Source organism: Cynocephalus volans, chromosome 2, assembly GCF_027409185.1.
Source record: "Cynocephalus volans isolate mCynVol1 chromosome 2, mCynVol1.pri, whole genome shotgun sequence".
NCBI classification, from domain to species: domain Eukaryota; kingdom Metazoa; phylum Chordata; class Mammalia; order Dermoptera; family Cynocephalidae; genus Cynocephalus; species Cynocephalus volans.
In genome coordinates this window covers 15,681,056-15,698,837 of record NC_084461.1, presented here as the reverse complement: position 1 = coordinate 15,698,837, position 17,782 = coordinate 15,681,056, and the positions used below count along the sequence as shown (strand labels likewise).

At 44.2% G+C, this 17,782-nt stretch overlaps 1 protein-coding gene across 1 annotated transcript in view; it reads left to right on the top strand.

Annotated features, from left to right (window-relative positions):
• Window positions 1-16,854, top strand: part of MYO10 (myosin X) — a 206,684-nt gene extending 189,830 nt beyond the window's left edge. The window contains exons 29-41 of the mRNA XM_063085311.1: window positions 242-335; window positions 1,283-1,338; window positions 2,890-3,032; window positions 3,284-3,478; window positions 4,488-4,645; window positions 6,657-6,780; window positions 7,346-7,643; window positions 8,274-8,481; window positions 9,309-9,445; window positions 10,360-10,480; window positions 10,926-11,378; window positions 13,732-13,923; window positions 15,361-16,854. Of these exons, the coding sequence (XP_062941381.1) occupies window positions 242-335; window positions 1,283-1,338; window positions 2,890-3,032; window positions 3,284-3,478; window positions 4,488-4,645; window positions 6,657-6,780; window positions 7,346-7,643; window positions 8,274-8,481; window positions 9,309-9,445; window positions 10,360-10,480; window positions 10,926-11,378; window positions 13,732-13,923; window positions 15,361-15,462 (2,281 nt within the window). The 3' untranslated portion in view covers window positions 15,463-16,854. The remainder of the gene's footprint in view (window positions 1-241; window positions 336-1,282; window positions 1,339-2,889; window positions 3,033-3,283; window positions 3,479-4,487; window positions 4,646-6,656; window positions 6,781-7,345; window positions 7,644-8,273; window positions 8,482-9,308; window positions 9,446-10,359; window positions 10,481-10,925; window positions 11,379-13,731; window positions 13,924-15,360) is intronic.
• Window positions 16,855-17,782: the final 928 nt, after the last annotated feature.

The following is a 17,782-nucleotide window of genomic DNA, read 5'->3' as shown; positions in this document are numbered from 1 at the left end:
TGTGGGACCTGGGGGAAGAGTCTTCCATTGACCTAAAGTTAAACGTAGGGTACTTAAGGCTACTCTGGCTGCTGCTTTTAACTTTGCTTCTTGGTAGTACAAAACCCACATTTACCCGTGAGAATTAGGCAGATGAAAAACTAAAGGTCCCCAGAAGTCATTTCACAGAGGAGAAGGGTGCCCTTGTCCTGCCAGGGCAGAGGTTGGCCGCTCTGTGACAGTGGCTCTCTCTTCCCCACAGCCAGTGGTTCAGCATGCTCAGTCAGGTCCACGCTTCCACCGACCAGGAGATTCGGGAGATGCACGACGAGCAGGCGAACCCGCAGAACGCCGTGGTGTGTGAGCGCGGGCCGGGTGGGGGCCAGGGGAGGGACATGGTCATGGGAGAAAGGGCAGGACTGGGAATTTCCAGATTTTAAAAATTTTATTTTTTTTTCTAAAAGATGACTGGTAAGGGGATCTTAACCCTTGACTTGGTGTAGTCAGCACCACGCTCTCCCAAGTGAGCTAACCGGCCATCCCTATATGGGATCCGAACCCAGGGCCTTGGTGTTATCAGCACCGCACTCTCCCAAGTGAGCCACGGGCCGGCCCAGATTTTTTTTTTTCAAGTAAGAGATAATAATAAAAGAGAAAAACATGACCATTTGGATTAAAGATTATGCATAAAAGAAAATAAAGTCTGGAATGTTACAAGTGGCAGTCCATCCTTATTCTTTCACCTCAAATCCTTCAAAGAACCAAAAAAAAAAAGGCCAATTTCCCTGAAGACCTGGAAGCACTTTATACTTTTTCTTCAAAGGACTTGGTAAATTCTAAATTGTGTTAAATTCTAAATTGTGTTCTTTCTGTCTTCACTCTATCCTAGGCACATATACAAAGTCATAAAATCCTATTTTAGAAATAAAGTTCTATTTCCTCAAAAGAAAATCTTAGAATCAAATAAGTTTCTTAGCACAATAAGTGTAAAATTTAATGTAAGGTCACAATATAAATCAGAATATTTGCTATTGAGAGAAGTTCATAAATGCTCTTCACTGAACAAGAGGGAATGATTAATTGATAATTTTTTGAATAAATGGGCTGTAGATTCTGCCCTATTAAGAGGCTGTCAGTATTCACTAAAAGATGGTGACCTTTGTTAGAAAATTATTATTTTGCAGTTAACTAAAATTAGGAGCCTTTTTTGTTTGCTTAAGGAGTAGTAATCAAGGGAAATGACTAAAATGTGCGCCCTACTTTAGGGGTTCTCTCACGCTGTCTACCCTTTGCTGTTTTCCAGGGCACTTTGGATGTGGGGCTGATTGATTCCGTGTGCGCCTCGGACAGCCCCGATAGGTAAGCTCAGATGTGGCTGTAACAAGTGTAATCAATCATCTGCACTGGCCCCCAGGTCTGTATGCGGCTGGGCCCCTCCCCTTTCCTGGGCCATGAAAACCACACTAGGCTGTGTGTTCCTACCTCATCAACCTCAGCAGTCCAAACTCTTCCTCTCTGGGTATCCTTGGAATGCTGGAGGAAACAATAGAAACCTCATTTAGACAATTAGAAAAACCTAAGAGAAATATTCTTCATTTGGATACAGGGACGAACTTGGTATCCATACAGGAAGAAAACGCCTGTTTAGGAAAATGATATTCCAGCACAGGGCAGGTGTACTTCCCCTTTCTAAACTTAATAATGAATTTGAAAAGGATTTAAAGATAATGTAGAGTGTTAATAAATCAAACTATAAATATTTCTTTTCCTTGACATTTCTGCTTTCTCTGCACCCTTAAAATAGCATGTTTTTGGTTTTGTTTTGTTTTTTGAAGGCAAATTACCTTCAGAGGTGGTCTTAGGAGTCTTAGTCCCAGTGAGCTTTATCTTCATCATCTCTATTTTTCTTTGCTGCTCCCAAATTCTGTTTCTGGCCTGCAGCAGACTTTAAGAAAAGTTTCTTGGGCTGGCCGGGTTAGCTCACTTGGTTAGAGCATGATGCTGATAACACCAAGGTCCAGGGTCCATATCCCAGCATCAGGCTCCTTCCTTACCTTTTCTGCCTTTTTCTTCTCCCAAACCGCTTCAGTCCACCAGGCTGGGACTGGGTTGATCCGTGCTTTAGCTCTTTGCATCCTTGCTCAGGTTTTTCTCCCTTCCTCACCTCCCACCTCTCTCCCTTCCCAACTATAGAAAAATCTATTTTTTATTTTTTTATTTTTAAGGGATACCTCATAGCTTTTTGCGTAGCTCTCCCTGCCTACTACAGTCCAGTTAATCGTCTTTTTCTTGAACTTTTGTAGCACTTAACTACAGTGAACATTTGAAAACTTGCAAGAAAGTGTTCACAAAAAGGGGGGAAAGGGGAAGTAAATTTCCATCATCACATTATCCATGGCTGGGAAATGCATCCTCGTTAGATTGCTTTGAAAACACGGACCCAGGTGGCTCTTTGTACCAGGCATGATGAAGTGTGTAAGTTGTTCCACTTACACCTATTTACTGATCTTCTATTACTGGTGTCCGACATTTCATTACCATCCCACAGAAATATTACCCAAGGCAGACAGAAATTGACTTTGGAGAGGCATCAAAAAAAAATTTTCCCCCAAGGTCACCTTATTTAGCCTTCCCGGAACTGAGTCTCATCTGGAAAGTTTTGCATGAAGAAATGTTTTCCTTTCCAGGACCTTCAGAATGATGTGTTGCTCCAAGTTTAAAGGTTAATGATGCATAAAATAAATCCTGCAGGAATGAGCAAGGTTTGCCTTAATATAAAATACAAATAGTATAGCAGTGTGTATCCCTGGAACCCACACACCAGGGAAAGGGCATTTAGTCCTGGTTCAGATTGAGGTGATGCCGACAGAAGAGCTAAGAGGTTTTGCTTGCTTCTCCCCTGTCACTCAGACCCAATTCCTTTGTGATCATCACGGCCAACCGGGTGCTGCACTGCAACGCCGACACGCCGGAGGAGATGCACCACTGGATCACGCTGCTGCAGAGGTCCAAGGGGGACACCAGAGTGGAGGGCCAGGAATTCATAGTGAGAGGTGACTGTCTGAAATCATGGGCTCCTGATTTCATTTGCAGCAATATCTGCAGCCTTTTTGTTTTGAGCAGCTTTTCTGAGCCATCTTGACCCTTGGAGTTTTAAAAAAATAATCAAATAAGGAACGTGGTGGCCATTTTCTGGCAAAATAGGTAGACACGTGACCCACTTGTAACGATTACACAAGTGATTGCATGGTGTCTGGGGTTTCTCTTGATAGTTTTTAATTTATGCCTGAACCTTCCTTTCCAGGATGGTTGCACAAAGAAGTAAAGAACAGTCCGAAGCTGTCTTCCCTGAAACTGAAGAAACGGTGGTTTGTGCTGACTCACAATTCCCTGGATTACTACAAGAGCTCAGAGAAGAACGCACTGAAGTTGGGCACGCTGGTCCTCAACAGCCTCTGCTCGGTCGTCCCCCCCGACGAGAAGATCTTCAAAGAGACAGGTAACCAGGCCGCGTGCTCGCGCCTGGCTAGCGCTTGAAAGGTCTAGGCTGGCTCTGAGCAAAGGAGAGAGCTTCTTCCGTGGAGAGTGTAATTCCCCCCCCCCCCCCAAAGAACCTCTTTTGGTTATTTGTCTGTGGGTAGCTGTATGAACACGTAGTATTTCAACCATAGTAGAGAGGTCTTGATTTATGGAGTTGTAAGGTTTCTGTAAGGACAAGGAAATGTAAGCAGGTGCAGATCATCCACAGAAAGCTTTGTTCTTACATGTTTGTGTTTTCATTTTTTTCACCGTGAGAGTCATATTGCAACCTATAAAAGAGAAATCCTGACTGTCCGGGAACTTAGCCTAGTGGCATGAAAAGCAGACATGTAAGCTTACAGGTTTGCTTTGTTTCGTTTTGTTTTTGTGATATTATGAAGTTTTCTAGAAGATTATTTGTTTTTTATTTTTGGTGCTAGTTGTGATTTTTATGCTTTTTTCAGACATAGTTGCTCCATTCCTGACGGATCGGGGTGATGGTTCAGACAGCTTGTTTGCGAACACACAGGCTGCTTAACACAAGCGTTTTCTTCTGCAGAGAGAGGCGAAGGAAAGGAAGGGAAGAAACAGGAAGGGAGAAGCAAAGTGGGAAATCTGAGGGAAGAGTTTTCACTCTGGTGCAAGAGCCCAGAAAGAGGCATTAGCATACACCTGTCTCTCTTTCAGAGCACATGTTATTGTTTATCTTTATTATTATGTACATAATTCTGGGTTTATTGTTAAATGTTTGTCTTCCTCTCTCAGCTGTAAACTCCACAGTGCACGGGACACATGTTTCTTGTCTATCACTGGATGCATCATACAGGGCACAGCACATGTAGGAATTCAGCAAGTGTTTATTGAATTAAATAACTGATGAATGTAAAGGGGCTCAGATCACAGACAACATAGGCTTCTACTGATGCTGAATTTCTGGGACAAGGTCACCTTGGTCCCGGATGTTAACGTGTGTCCTGCTGCTGTTGCAGGCTACTGGAATGTCACCGTGTACGGGCGCAAGCACTGTTACCGGCTCTACACCAAGCTGCTCAATGAGGCCACCAGGTGGTCCAGCGCCATTCAAAATGTGACTGACACCAAGGCCCCGATCGACACCCCCACCCAGCAGCTGATTCAAGATATCAAGGTAAGAGGAGCTCACAGATTCTACCCTTGGGATATCAAGACCTCAACATCAGTCAAACTCAATTTTTATTCTCTAGTCAAAACTAGCACTTGGTTAATTTTGTATGTGAGTATCTCTGCTTTTAGGAATCTAAGTGTAAGATTTTAGGTGGAATTTTACACTAAAAATATTTTGTCTCTAGAGAGGTGTGAGATGCTGCTGCTAAGGCAAACCCAGCTCTTGGGCACTGCAGGCAGAAGGACAATGACCTGCAGTTTTGGCTACGGGGCTCCCCCATCACAGGGACCTGGTGGTCTGTGTTGGGGATAGCCTGCTTTGCCACAAGTTTCACCTCGGCCCTGGTTTGGGACCTTTTAGGAGAAACACAATAATTCTACTCTCACTGTACAGTTTCTGGACCACACAGGTGGATTCAGAAAGAGCCTAGGCTGGTCTACAACACTTGAACTCCCCATCAGACACCTCCAGACATCCAGAAGCTCCCAAGTCTCTGGACTAACAGTGATCATGTTACGCTGTAATTTCCTGTTTATATAGTTAGTTGCTCAGTAAATCTATGTGGAATGAATGAGTGCATGATTAAGTGGCAGCCACGAGCAAGGATGATTACGCTCATTTTCTGGGAACGGAAAAGAAGACATGGGATATTCTGGTTCCATTGCCTACATAGCCGGTCAGTCCCTAATGCAGAACCAGGTCAGGGGAATTATTCTGACTGCGGTTTCTCCAAGTTACTGGTGCAGGCACATTTTCAAGGCAAAGGAAAGAACTGGAGCTGTGACAGGAAAGATGTTGGCATGCTAGCAAGTCAGGTATTTTACTGATGTCATCAAAGGGAACCAGCTAATCGGATCCAGGAGGCAGCTGCTTTTGTGGAGGTGGGGGAGGGTGAAGGATATAGTATATAACTTCCCACCAAATTAGAGTTGGCATCCTGATTCCAAGGTAATATGTTTTCTGGGTATTTGGAGCCAAATTCCAGCAAGTCAGCTATTTTCCCTACACTCCAAACCCTTTCATGGAACCCAGGGTGCCAGATACAAATAATTTCATTTTTAGCCTTAAAAAAAATTCTTTTTTGAACGTTTCTTTTGAGAAAGGAGTAAAAAAACTCACATAGCCAAACTTTCTCTTCAAATCTGTATCTTAATCTATTTTTGTATTCTCTAATTGATTTGAATTCAGACACTGACAGAGTAAATAGAATTTTCCAAACACGAAAGCTTGCTTTTCACGAAATAAGTTACCCTAATTAAGTCCATGTAAATTTTTTTAAGTGATTAAAGTTTTTTTCTGGCTTTCCATTAGATATTACTGAACAAGTTTCATAGTGGAAATGAAATTTTCACGACAGAATGGTTTATGGCTGCTCCTCCAGATTCTCTGTTTATTTAAAGTTCTAAAAGTAACTTTGGCTTTTCATATCCCAGATTAATATTTTAGGAGCGTAAATACATGATGTAATTCTGTGAGATGTCTCATAAATTTCAAGGGTGGAAGGGCAGGCAGGCATGTTGAAAAATAAGTCTCCCCAAGAACATATTAGTAGGTGTGGAGTTTTCAGGTGCAGAGAGAATACCAAAGAACAATTAAAGAAGTAGCAAAATATTTTTTAAATGAATTATAGATACGGATAACATGATTCGGCTACATGATTGATAGCTAATTCATTAACAAGAGAAGTTAATTAATTTTAAAATTTATAATTTCCATGGGGAAAATTTTTGGATGACATGGGAAAATATACACACATGAAATGAAGAGAGTGAGCTATGTAAGAAAAATGCATTTCTGTGATTTATCCTCAAATGCAGATTGTGGGTGTCTTCGTGCTTGAAATGATCAACACTGGATTCCCACCACCATCACCCCACTAGGCTTATGGATGTTTGAGACTTGAAAAATATTCATGGGTAGAAAAATACAGTTGATTTTGTTCGCTTAGGTATCTCTCTCTATTTTTTTATAGTAAGCTTCCTTTCTTTGTTGTGATGGCTCCCTTATTTTCAAGGAGAACTGCCTGAACTCGGATGTGGTGGAGCAGATCTACAAGCGGAACCCGATCCTTCGATACACCCATCACCCCCTGCATTCTCCACTGCTGCCGCTTCCCTACGGAGACATAAATCTCAACTGTAAGCGCAGAATTCCACCTGGGCTCCTCAGAGACTGTGATTTTGTTTTCCCGACTAACTCCACAGTTCTAACATACTAGCATTTGTTTTAACTCAAAGATTCTTTTTGTCATTAGTAAAAAGGTAAAATAACTCATTCATTACTAAAGTAGGGATTTCAGAATTTGGTTGTAGGGAGGCAAGGATTATAGTAGTAAAAGAAGGAACTTAAAGGGGAATCAGAAAGTACCAGCACTTCCCATGAACTCAGAGTAGCCTTTATGTACCAGAGAACCAGATCCTCAACAATTTTGCATTCCAAATATGGAAGCTGTTTGGCAACAGACTAGCTTTTAAGCAAGCATTTTATGTAATTAAAAAGCTCAGTTATATGACACAACAGTGCACATCACCCACATCTGTGTTTTTATAGCGTTGTTTGGCTGATTCTAATGTGCAGGGAATGTGGCGGCCACTGCATCATGAAGTAGCCATTTGACCCCATTCATTGCTTCCCCTTGTCTACTGCCCGGATGATACCTTCTCGAACCCCTGGTGCAACTTCTGCATTTTTTGTTTTTCCTAGTGCTCAAAGATAAAGGCTACACAACCCTTCAGGATGAAGCCATCAAGATATTCAATTCCCTCCAGCAACTGGAATCCATGTCTGACCCTATTCCAATAATCCAGGGCATCCTACAGACAGGGCATGACCTCCGACCTCTGCGAGATGAGCTGTATTGCCAACTCATCAAACAGACCAACAAAGTGCCCCATCCCGGCAGCGTGGGGAACCTGTACAGCTGGCAGATCCTGACATGCCTGAGCTGCACCTTTCTGCCAAGTCGAGGGATTCTCAAGTATCTCAAGTTCCATCTGAAAAGGTAAAGCACTTGCTCCTGCAGGAGGTGCAGTGGGTCCCAGGTCACATAAAGGGGATCGTGAAGACCATGAACAGAGGACACGTAGGTCAGGGACCTCCAGGTCAGACTCTTAGGTCAATTGAGCAAGCTTATAGAATGCAGACATCCTTTTTCTCTTTAAGCCACACAAAGCTTATTCAAGGATGAAATCCCTCTTGGTGTAGTGTCCTAATAATAGGATATTTGGATAAATTTAATTACCACTACTCTATAGAAATAGAAGAGAAAACAACTTCGACATTTGTTCCAGATCAAATAGGTAGAAACAGTCAGATTAAGATTTTGGTTAACTCTGGGAGAACAGTTTTCATATGACAGCATGAGCCAGGACTCTTTCAGATTTCACAGAGCTGCAGAGGTGAGCTGGCAGCCACAGTGTTCCTAGTCATACATTGGCTCTGTGGTTTTTGTGTTTAAACTGAACCTGCACAGGGTGATCTTGAGGCCCCAGCCAGAAAGCCACTGGTGTTTGCTCCGTTTGCCACTGGGGGGCCCGTTTACCACGTTGATCTACAGAACATTGACACAGCCCAGCTCCCAGCAGTCAGCCACCCTCAGTCTAGCAATTAACGGTCAGTGTTTGTCTCCTAGGATACGGGAACAGTTTCCGGGGACTGAGATGGAAAAATACGCCCTCTTCACTTATGAATCTCTTAAGAAAACAAAATGCAGAGAGTTTGTGCCTTCCCGAGATGAAATAGAAGCTCTGATCCACAGGCAGGAAATGACGTCCACAGTGTATTGCCATGGCGGAGGCTCCTGCAAGATTACCATCAACTCCCACACCACAGCCGGGGAGGTGAGGGGTGGCTGCTGCTTCTCATTCTGTGTGACGTGTGACTGCACATATGCTGAAGGCAGGAAAGCTGTGCCTCAGTAGAGCACCCAGCATGCACAGTGCAGTTTGCACAGCACAGCTGCTCAATGAACAAGGAAATCAGTGCAACCTGAAACCAACCACATGTATATAGAGATAAAAATATGTATCAAAGATGAGTGGAAACACAAAGTTAAACTCATGCCAAAGTATCTGAGACATACTGCTGCTAACCTGAGAAGCGGCTGAGTATCTAGTAGAGATGGTGTCTTGACTGAGGGGTGCCTGCCAACAGGGTGTATTTTACCACTTCTATGACGAGATGTTTCTCTTTGCCATGTGAATACCTAGAACATTGGGTCAGATGAACACATTTTCCTTTTAAATTTAAACTTGCTATTATAAAACATATTGGCTAGAAAGAAAAGTGCAGTAAAACCCTGAAAGGCTTGTAGAAGAAACAGTTTGTTCTTGGCATTTGTGAATTCATCAGATAGAAGGTAGGACTTTAGCTTTCATTCACTTTTCCTATTAGTGTATATGTTTGTAAGAAATTAGCCCGACATCTGCCCCTACTGATGGGCAAGACACCCCGTGTTCTTTTTGGCAAGGAAGAGATCAAAGTAATTCCAAGAGAGCCAGGGAAAAGCAGCACCTTTGAAATTCTGGGGTGACCGCACATGACGGTTTTAGGAGGCTGCTTACAGAGCCCTGGTGCCAGCAGCTCCCTCTGGGTAGGGAGGAAGGCACATCTGGAACCACATGTGGGGACCACAGCCTGTGGAGCTGAAGGCTGCCATGTCTTGCAGGTAGTGGAGAAGCTGATCAGAGGCCTGGCCATGGAGGACAGCAGGAACATGTTCGCCTTGTTTGAGTACAATGGACACATGGACAAAGCCATTGAAAGCCGAACCATCGTAGCTGATGTCTTAGCAAAGTTTGAAAAGTAAGTTCCTTCTCCCTAAAGTGCCAAAATCATCAATAAAAGTAAGAGCAAGAACTGAGGATTTGAATGTCCATCCCATGTTCTGCGTCACTGTGTATGTGAGTTAGTTTAATTTTACCTGTGTTGAAGCATATTTAGTTTTCGTCTCTCTCTGCTAGCTGTTTTTCTTGATTCCTAGATAAAGCCATGGTCTCAAATATGGTTTAACTTCTTGGTGGTATTTTGCCCCTATTTTTTCCCTCAGTCCTCTGTTGTACTCATTATATTGGAATTTCTTGATTCTTAGGTTTTCACTTGTCATTAGCTTTGAGGGTCAGCTGATAGCCTCAGGCCAACTTATCAACTTTTCAAACTACATTTTATATCTACAACATAAAATGGACCCACAATATTAGACCTGCAATATCTGGTGTTTTGTCTTCATATCCCTGAGTAGCACAAAAGATACACCTGGTCAGTATAAACAACAGACCCCCCACAAAAATATTTATATCAATGTTTATACATGTTATTGTAATTTCTTTGCGGGTTGGTAAAGGAAATGAGGAAACGGCTTTTGCTTTTTTCTTTGTCTGCGTTCAGCACAGTGCTTAGCTAGTACTAATTCGATTGGGGCCCTCAGAAAACACTTGTTAGCTTGGTTTACTAAAGGCTGCCCGTTTGTTTTCTTAAAGTGAGCCCAGGGTGAAATGTGGGTTTTTCACCTCTGATTGGATAAAATTACTAAGGCACTCTGAGACGCCTTTCTGTTCTTCAGTCTTCTGCTCCGTGCCCATCTCCACCCACACTGTTATCTGAGCTTGGGCAGAATGTCTATATCCTGCCAGAGAATAAAGCACGTAGAGTCAGCTTCCTGCAGGTCACCGGAGGCCCACCTCTTGCTTTGCTTTCTGAGTCTCTCTTGACTTCTGTAGGCTGGCTGCCACCTCAGAGGCGGGGGACCTGCCGTGGAAGTTCTACTTCAAACTTTACTGCTTCCTGGACACAGACAACGTGCCAAAAGACAGCGTGGAATTTGCATTTATGTTTGAACAGGTAAAAGGAACTTTTGTGGACACGTAAGGGGTGAAACCCATGTATGAATGTATAATACACCTTATAAAGTCACTGCTGATGTTTAGAAATGATGCGTGGCAGATGTTCAAGCAGACCAGGCTGGCCGCTGTTTCATTCATTTGTAGAATGAAACTGCTACACGTTTTATTTGAATTCCTGTGCCAGGAACTGTTGCAGTTGAGAGGAGAGGAGCCGTAAGGAATGAAATACGTGGCATGTGTTAGACGGTGTCTGTGCTCAGGAGAAATTTAAACTTGCAGCAGTGAAGCAGGGCGGGGGGGGATGTTAGGGTACAGTTTTGAACAGGGGAATAAGGGAAGGTGGCGTTTAAGAGAAGTCCGGATGGAGTGAGGGAGTGAGCCATGTGGGCATCGGGCAGCACAGCGTTGTCTTGACCATAAAGCTGTTGACTGCATCCCTTCAGGCCCATGAAGCAGTGATCCACGGCCACCATCCAGCCCCTGAAGAAAACCTCCAGGTTCTGGCTGCCTTGCGCCTCCAGTACCTGCAGGGGGATTATACTCTGCACGCCGCGGTCCCACCTCTCGAAGAGGTTTATTCCCTGCAGAGACTTAAGGCCCGCATCAGCCAGTCGACCAAAAGCTTCACCCCGAGCGAGCGGCTGGAGAAGAGGCGGACGAGCTTCCTGGAGGGGACACTGAGGCGGAGCTTCCGGACGGGCTCTGTCGTACGGCAGAAGGTCGAGGAGGAGCAGATGGTGGACATGTGGATTAAGGAAGAAGTCTCCTCTGCTCGGGCCAGTATCATTGACAAGTGGAAGAAATTTCAGGGAATGAACCAGGAACAGGCCATGGCCAAGTACATGGCCTTGATCAAGGAATGGCCTGGCTATGGGTCGACGCTCTTTGATGTGGAGGTGAGAACTGGCCGTTGTACGTTGTGGGCAGGCAGGTGCTGCTTCGTGGACGAGGCTGAGTCTCAGAACAGAATCGTGGCCAACTTCGTGTGGTGGGAGGACAAGATGGAACACTTTGCTCTCACCCTCTTTTGTTAGAGCCCCTCATGTGTTAGCATTAACATCCTCCCACGTCCCCAAAAGTTTTTCTCCCCCTTTGTGGTAAGGGCTTCTGTAATACTAGTAGTGAATACAAAACTGAGATGTCATCTGTTCTTAAATAATTTCTATTATTTCTTATGGCAGCTATAGATCTAATTTTTAAATGCTGGTAAAAATCTTCTTTTAAAAAAGATCTAAAAAAATTTAGAAACTCTGGGTAGGACTTGCATTTTACTTTTTTGTTTTTCCCCCATGACCATCTGTTTGAGGGGAAGAATTTTTGTTTCATGATTGGAATTGAACCATTAACATCAACACAGAACTGATTATTTTTTTTTTTAAGTAGGCCACTTATTGAAAGGAAATTTCACTAATGATCTAGAGGAGGGTTTGGCAAACTGTGGCCTGTAGGTCAAATCCTGCCTACCTCCTTTTTTGTAAATAAAGTTGTATTGAAACACAGCCACATTCATTCCTCTATATACAGCAGACCCTTGAAAAATGAGGGATTAGGGGCACTGACACCCTGCACAGTCAGAAACTCACATAAGACTTTTAACTCCCCCAAAACTTAATTACTTACCTACTACTTAAGTAAGTAGCCCACTTCCCCCCAGATCATGGCCACACTGCATGTCCCGATGGGGAGGGGGTGTCATTACTTAAGTAGTAAAGTTGTTAATAATAGCCTACTTAACTGAATGCATGACATACCTAACCAAAAATTTTCCAATATATGTATTGAAAAAAATTTGTGTGTAAGTGGACCCACATAGTCCAAACCTATGTTGTTCAACTGTATTTTCTTTTTCTTTTTTTTTTAAAGACGACCGGTAAGGGGATCTTAACCCTTGACTTGGTGTTGTCAGCACCACGTTCTCCCAAGTGAACTAACCGGCCGTCCCTATATAGGGATCTGAACCCCCCGTGGCCTTGGTGTTATCAACACCACACTCTCCCGAGTATGCCACGGGCTGGCCCCACAACTGTATTTTCATCAGCTGCTTTCATGCAGAACTGGCAGAGTTGCGTGGTTGCGACAGAGACCACATGACCTGCAAAGCCTAAAATATTTACTCTCTGGCCCTTAACAGATAATTAACAGATAAGTTTGCCAGTCATTGGTCTAGAATAGCTTCCGTTTTTCTTATAATCACAGTAATTCAGCATGTTATCTCATGACTTTAAATTGGGGTTCTATAAAAATCTAAATATTGATTATACATTCCAAGATCCCTTAATTGCTTTTCATGGGATGCTGTTTGGGGGTTGGTTTGGTTGGTTGGTTGATTCCATTGCATTTGTTTTTGAGTATAAATCAGGAGTTTTGTAAGAGTACTTCCTCTTTTCAGTGTCTCTAACTCATATTCCTCCTGTTGTACTGGTTCAGATCAGCCCTGTGTCGTTATCACCCACATTTGGGCTCTTATTTTCTTCCATATATCTATGCAGGAAAGTCTATAGTAAAGCAGTGAAATCCCTGTTTGCGCTTACCTACAGAAGGTCAAGGCTTCTCCTTCTCAATTCTCCTTGTTAAGAGGAGCCGAAGCTGCTCAGCACTGAGTAATTTGGAGGATTTTTCTCTGTGATCCTAGGTTTTGTATTTGAAGAACAACCATCCCAGGAAAGGATTGGAGGCAGAACTAGAGATAGAAGAGTAAACCTGGCTTGGGTTGCTGAGGATATTTATCAAGTTCCTGGGTTGTGATGTACATTATCAGACCACTCCCATGTAGCTAATTCAAATGACTGGTAGAAAGATTTCGAGAAGTGGAGAGACAAAGCAAGATGTTAGACTTTGCAAATTAGGTTTTCCCAAATGCATGAGATTAATCAACCAGCCAGAAATCAGTCAAGATAGCCAAAGAGGTACATTTTTTTTTTTTTAAAAGATGACCGGTAAGGGGATCTTAACCCTTGACTTGGTGTTGTCAGCACCTCACTCTCCCAAGTGAGCCAACCGGCCATCCCTATATAGGGATTCGAACCTATGGCCTTGGTGTTATCAGCACCGCACTCTCCCGAGTGAGCCACGGGCTGGCCCTAAAGAGGTACATGTTTCATATTTCAGCTCCTCCCAAGCATACATGCACATTGAGGGCATTCAGTATTCTGTGCAATGTACTTAATCAAGCCTGTCTTTTTGTTTCTGTGCTTTGTGTTTCTAACGCCTTTCTGATTTATGTCTTACACCCACTCTCTCGCCCACCAGTGCAAGGAGGGTGGCTTTCCCCAGGAACTCTGGTTGGGCGTCAGCGCAGATGCCGTCTCTGTCTACAAGCGTGGGGAGGGAAGACCACTAGAAGTCTTCCAGTACGAACACATCCTCTCTTTTGGGGCACCCCTGGCAAATACATACAAGATCGTAGTTGATGAGCGGGAGCTGCTCTTTGAAACCAGTGAGGTAAGGGGCAAATCAAGACAATCTGTTCATTCATGGGCTTGACAAAACAGAAAAACAATACCCCATTTCCTGATGCCTTTGACCAAGTCTTTTTATTTGAATATTTTGCTTTAAAACAGATGAAGATGTAGTGTGGTGGCTCCTCCCCAGTGGCCAGTTCCTTACAGGCCAAAATTTGATAGCCCCAGATTTCTTCTGTATGCCTTTGCAACAGAGAAATTTGGTTCTGTTCTATCAGGGAGTTTTACCCATGGAGGGAAGGAAAAAGGGAAATGACATGGATGATTGATAAAAAGTATACAGTTTGGCCATAAAACCTTGTGAAATTAGTTGATACTTGCTGCAGAGAATCACAGCTGTGAGACCTGGCTCTGGGGGCGTCCAGGGAGCTGGAGGGGACCGAGGGACAGAGCGATTCTGTGTTATAAGATCACACATGCACAAGCCTCTAGATATGCGCGCCCTTAGCACCAAAGTTTTAAAAAATGTAATAATCAAGAAGCCTATTGAGGCTTCCACAGATTGCTGCTGACAAGCAGAGGTGGCAAGTGGAACTGGTTGCGTGCTGGCCGCCTGTGACATAATGGAGAGAAGCGAGGCGACCGGTGTTGGTGCTGGGAGGAGGGAGCAGATCCGGGGTGTGGTGCAGTGGGTTGACCAGGCCGACAGGGAAAGGGGGTGGGGGCTGTGACCGGAGGGTCCCAGGTGCCATGCTGCAGGATTTGGCGGAATCAGATATATACGGAGGAACTACGATGGGGTCTTTGTGCATGACTTTACGACGTGACTTTACAAACAGTGATCTGGGTGGGATCGGACGGGAAGAAAGATCAGGGAAATGGAAGCCAGTTCGGAAGGCTTCCCCAGGGATGCAGGCCGGCCATAGAGGGATGGTTCCCTAGCTTGAAGAGGTAGCTGGCGTGGAGTAGAGGTGGGCCTGGCCTCTAGGGAGCTGGTGCAGTCCCTCCCAGCACAGCCCTGAGGCCCTCCATTTGGTCTTTGGCTAAGTCGCAAGGGGTTTACTTGAGTTAGATGATCTGGTCTTAAAGGCTGCGATTGTGGACCCTCGCTTCTCGTTTATTTTAAGTGGGGATAGTAATCCAGGCCCTAGTGATACCAGCGAACTTCAGTGCCTTCTGGTAGTTCGTTTTTTAATGTGCAAAATCTGATCGTTTGCATTAAGCAAAAATTATCATTTTTGTGTGGCAGAACCACCAGATGGTGCACATTGTATTTGGGAAAGCCAGGATTCCCCTTCTCCCTGACTAGGAGTAGGTTAAAGCAGCTAAACTCTTGGCTTCATACAAAATGTGAGCCATGGATTAGCATGGGAAGCTGCTGGCCGTGGAGGATGGACTGAGAATGTCTCGTGATCAGGCTGGGCCCTGTGACCCAGTGGAGACAGGTGACCATGTGTGGGTTCTGCTTCCCCGGCAGGTGGTGGACGTGGCCAAGCTCATGAAGGCGTACATCAGCATGATCGTGAAGAAGCGCTACAGCACCACGCGCTCCCTGAGCAGCCAGGGCAGCTCCAGGTGAAGGCTGCAGCTAGCCCATGTGTCTCTGGTATCCAAGCGCACCACCCTCTGGCCTCAGCTGGCTCCAGTGTGTGAGCCCAGCCGAAAGCAGAGCGGCCCAGGCTTTCTGGAAAGCTCTCATCAGAGAGAGGTGTCTCTGAGGGTCCTTTTGCCCTGTCAACTTCAGTGATCATGTATTAAGCTGTCAACCTTAATAATCTGCACAATTTCCAAAGCTTTACTACGCTTAGATGACACATGCCTTATAAAAGAAAGGGGAGAAAAACCATGCTGCCTCCAAAGCAGCCAGAAGTGCCTTAATTTGTGCAACCAACACTAATCGACCTTAACTGTGCTACTGAAGGGGACTGCTTCCCCCGCCCCTTTGGGGAGACTTACAGAGCTTGGGGGATGGAGGAGATTGTCCATCAATTATGCACTAACCTCCCAACCTGATTTCCCTGAATTATGAGGGAAGGTGAGGGTGTGGGGAGGGGAACAGAGAGCCCAAGGGGACAGTATGTTTTAGGTGGAGTGCTGCTGGCAGCCTTCCTCGTGGACGTGTATTAACTTTTTCTTTCTTTCATCTTTTAAGTGTACGTGCTTGCCCATGCATGCATGTGTTCGTAAACTCCACACTTTAATCATCATTTCATGAGCATTAAAAGCAAAGGGAAAAAAGGACGTGCAATGGTGTGAACAGTCTGTCTGTATATTTTAATAGTTCAGAGATATAGTCTTCAGTTATTACTTTATAAGGTGGTTTTATTAACAAACCGGAATCCTGGATTTTCCTGTCTTTGCTGTATTTCAAAAAACGTGTTTTGACTCAGTTTTGTTTTACATGTAGCAAAGTCTGCAATCTGTGTCTGCTGTATTACAAACAGATGCGCAGCCTACAAGATAATAACTGTATTTATAAACCACTCGTAAACAGCGGACTCCAATGCTATTTTTAGAACAATATGAAGTCATTTTGGAGTGTTTCATTTCTAAAAGATTTAAGTTAAAAAAAATGTTTCTTTGAAGGTTAGCTTGTACCACTCCAGATAGATTGCAAATATAACCATGTTGAATGTGGGGGAGAGATGCTGCATTCCTGAAAGGCATAACATGTGAGTGAATCTTTAAAGGACCCTGACATTAAATGCGGAGGCTTTAATAAAATACATACATATTTTATCCCAAGTTTATAATGGTGGTCTGAACATGACACCTGTAAATAAATCAGCATTTGTGACCAGAAGAAAAGTAATCTGGTTTTGGACTTCTATTTTTATATGGAAAAGTTATAAAGACTTGGGCCAGCAAAGTCTACAAGAAAAAAGAAACTTGCCTTATCCCTTATGGAGAACCGTGCGAAATTGTTGTTTGTTGGCTCACAGAAAGTCTGACAATAAAAGGTATTAGCTGACATGGTGTGTGTTTCCTTTATCAGGGTGGCTGTAAGTAATCATGTTGGGGGATATTTTTGTTTTTGTTTTTGGTTTTTTTTGGTGGTGTTTTTGGTTTTGGAGTGTCCAAGCTTTGTGCTTCATGTACTTAGGCACAGTGAGCTTAAAAACAGACCAGTAGCCATCTCAACTGTTCCTTTAGACACTGAGTATGACTCCAAGAAAGCCAAAAAGGTAAAAGGACTGGTAAATGAAATTGCACACATCTGAGGATGTGAAACGTGGTTATGTCGGACAGTCTCCTGTTGCTTATTCCCAGAATATGCCTGATCTTGAAATCCATGATCCTGAAAAACCCTCCTGCAGCTCCCTATGGCATATGAGCCACTGATGTGCCCTAAAGACCAGCTCAGGCGATGGGGAACTGCAGAGGCCCCAAGGCCGTACATCAGGTGTGGGCGAGCCTCAGTTCTCTGGTGAACCACTTGTTCCCACCTCTGCTGTGGCCCATGACTGGCCTTCTCCCACTGTGCAGGGATTGGGAAGTGACCTGAAGCCAGGTGCTTCCAAGAGCCCGTGGCCTCCTGAGGTGAGAAGGAAGGTGAGCAGAGACTCGATGTTGTGTCTTTGTTTTCATTGTAGCCCAGAGACAACTTGGCAGAAGTGTCCTTTCCACTGCTCACCACTCAGGGTTCCCTCTGTGACTTCTTTAACCCAGAAGGCTGCCCCCACCGCCAATTATATACGGGGAAATAGGCGAGGAACAGCGTAGTGACACTGCTAAGGTAGAGCAACACAGCTCGACCACAGACTTACACAAATGCCTTTACATGTCAATAGCTTTGTTTTGCTTTAACGTTTTATTTAGGAGTAATTATAGATTCAGAGGAAGTTGCAGTAGAATGTACAGGGAGGCCCATAAACCCTTCGCTCAGTAGCCCACCATGA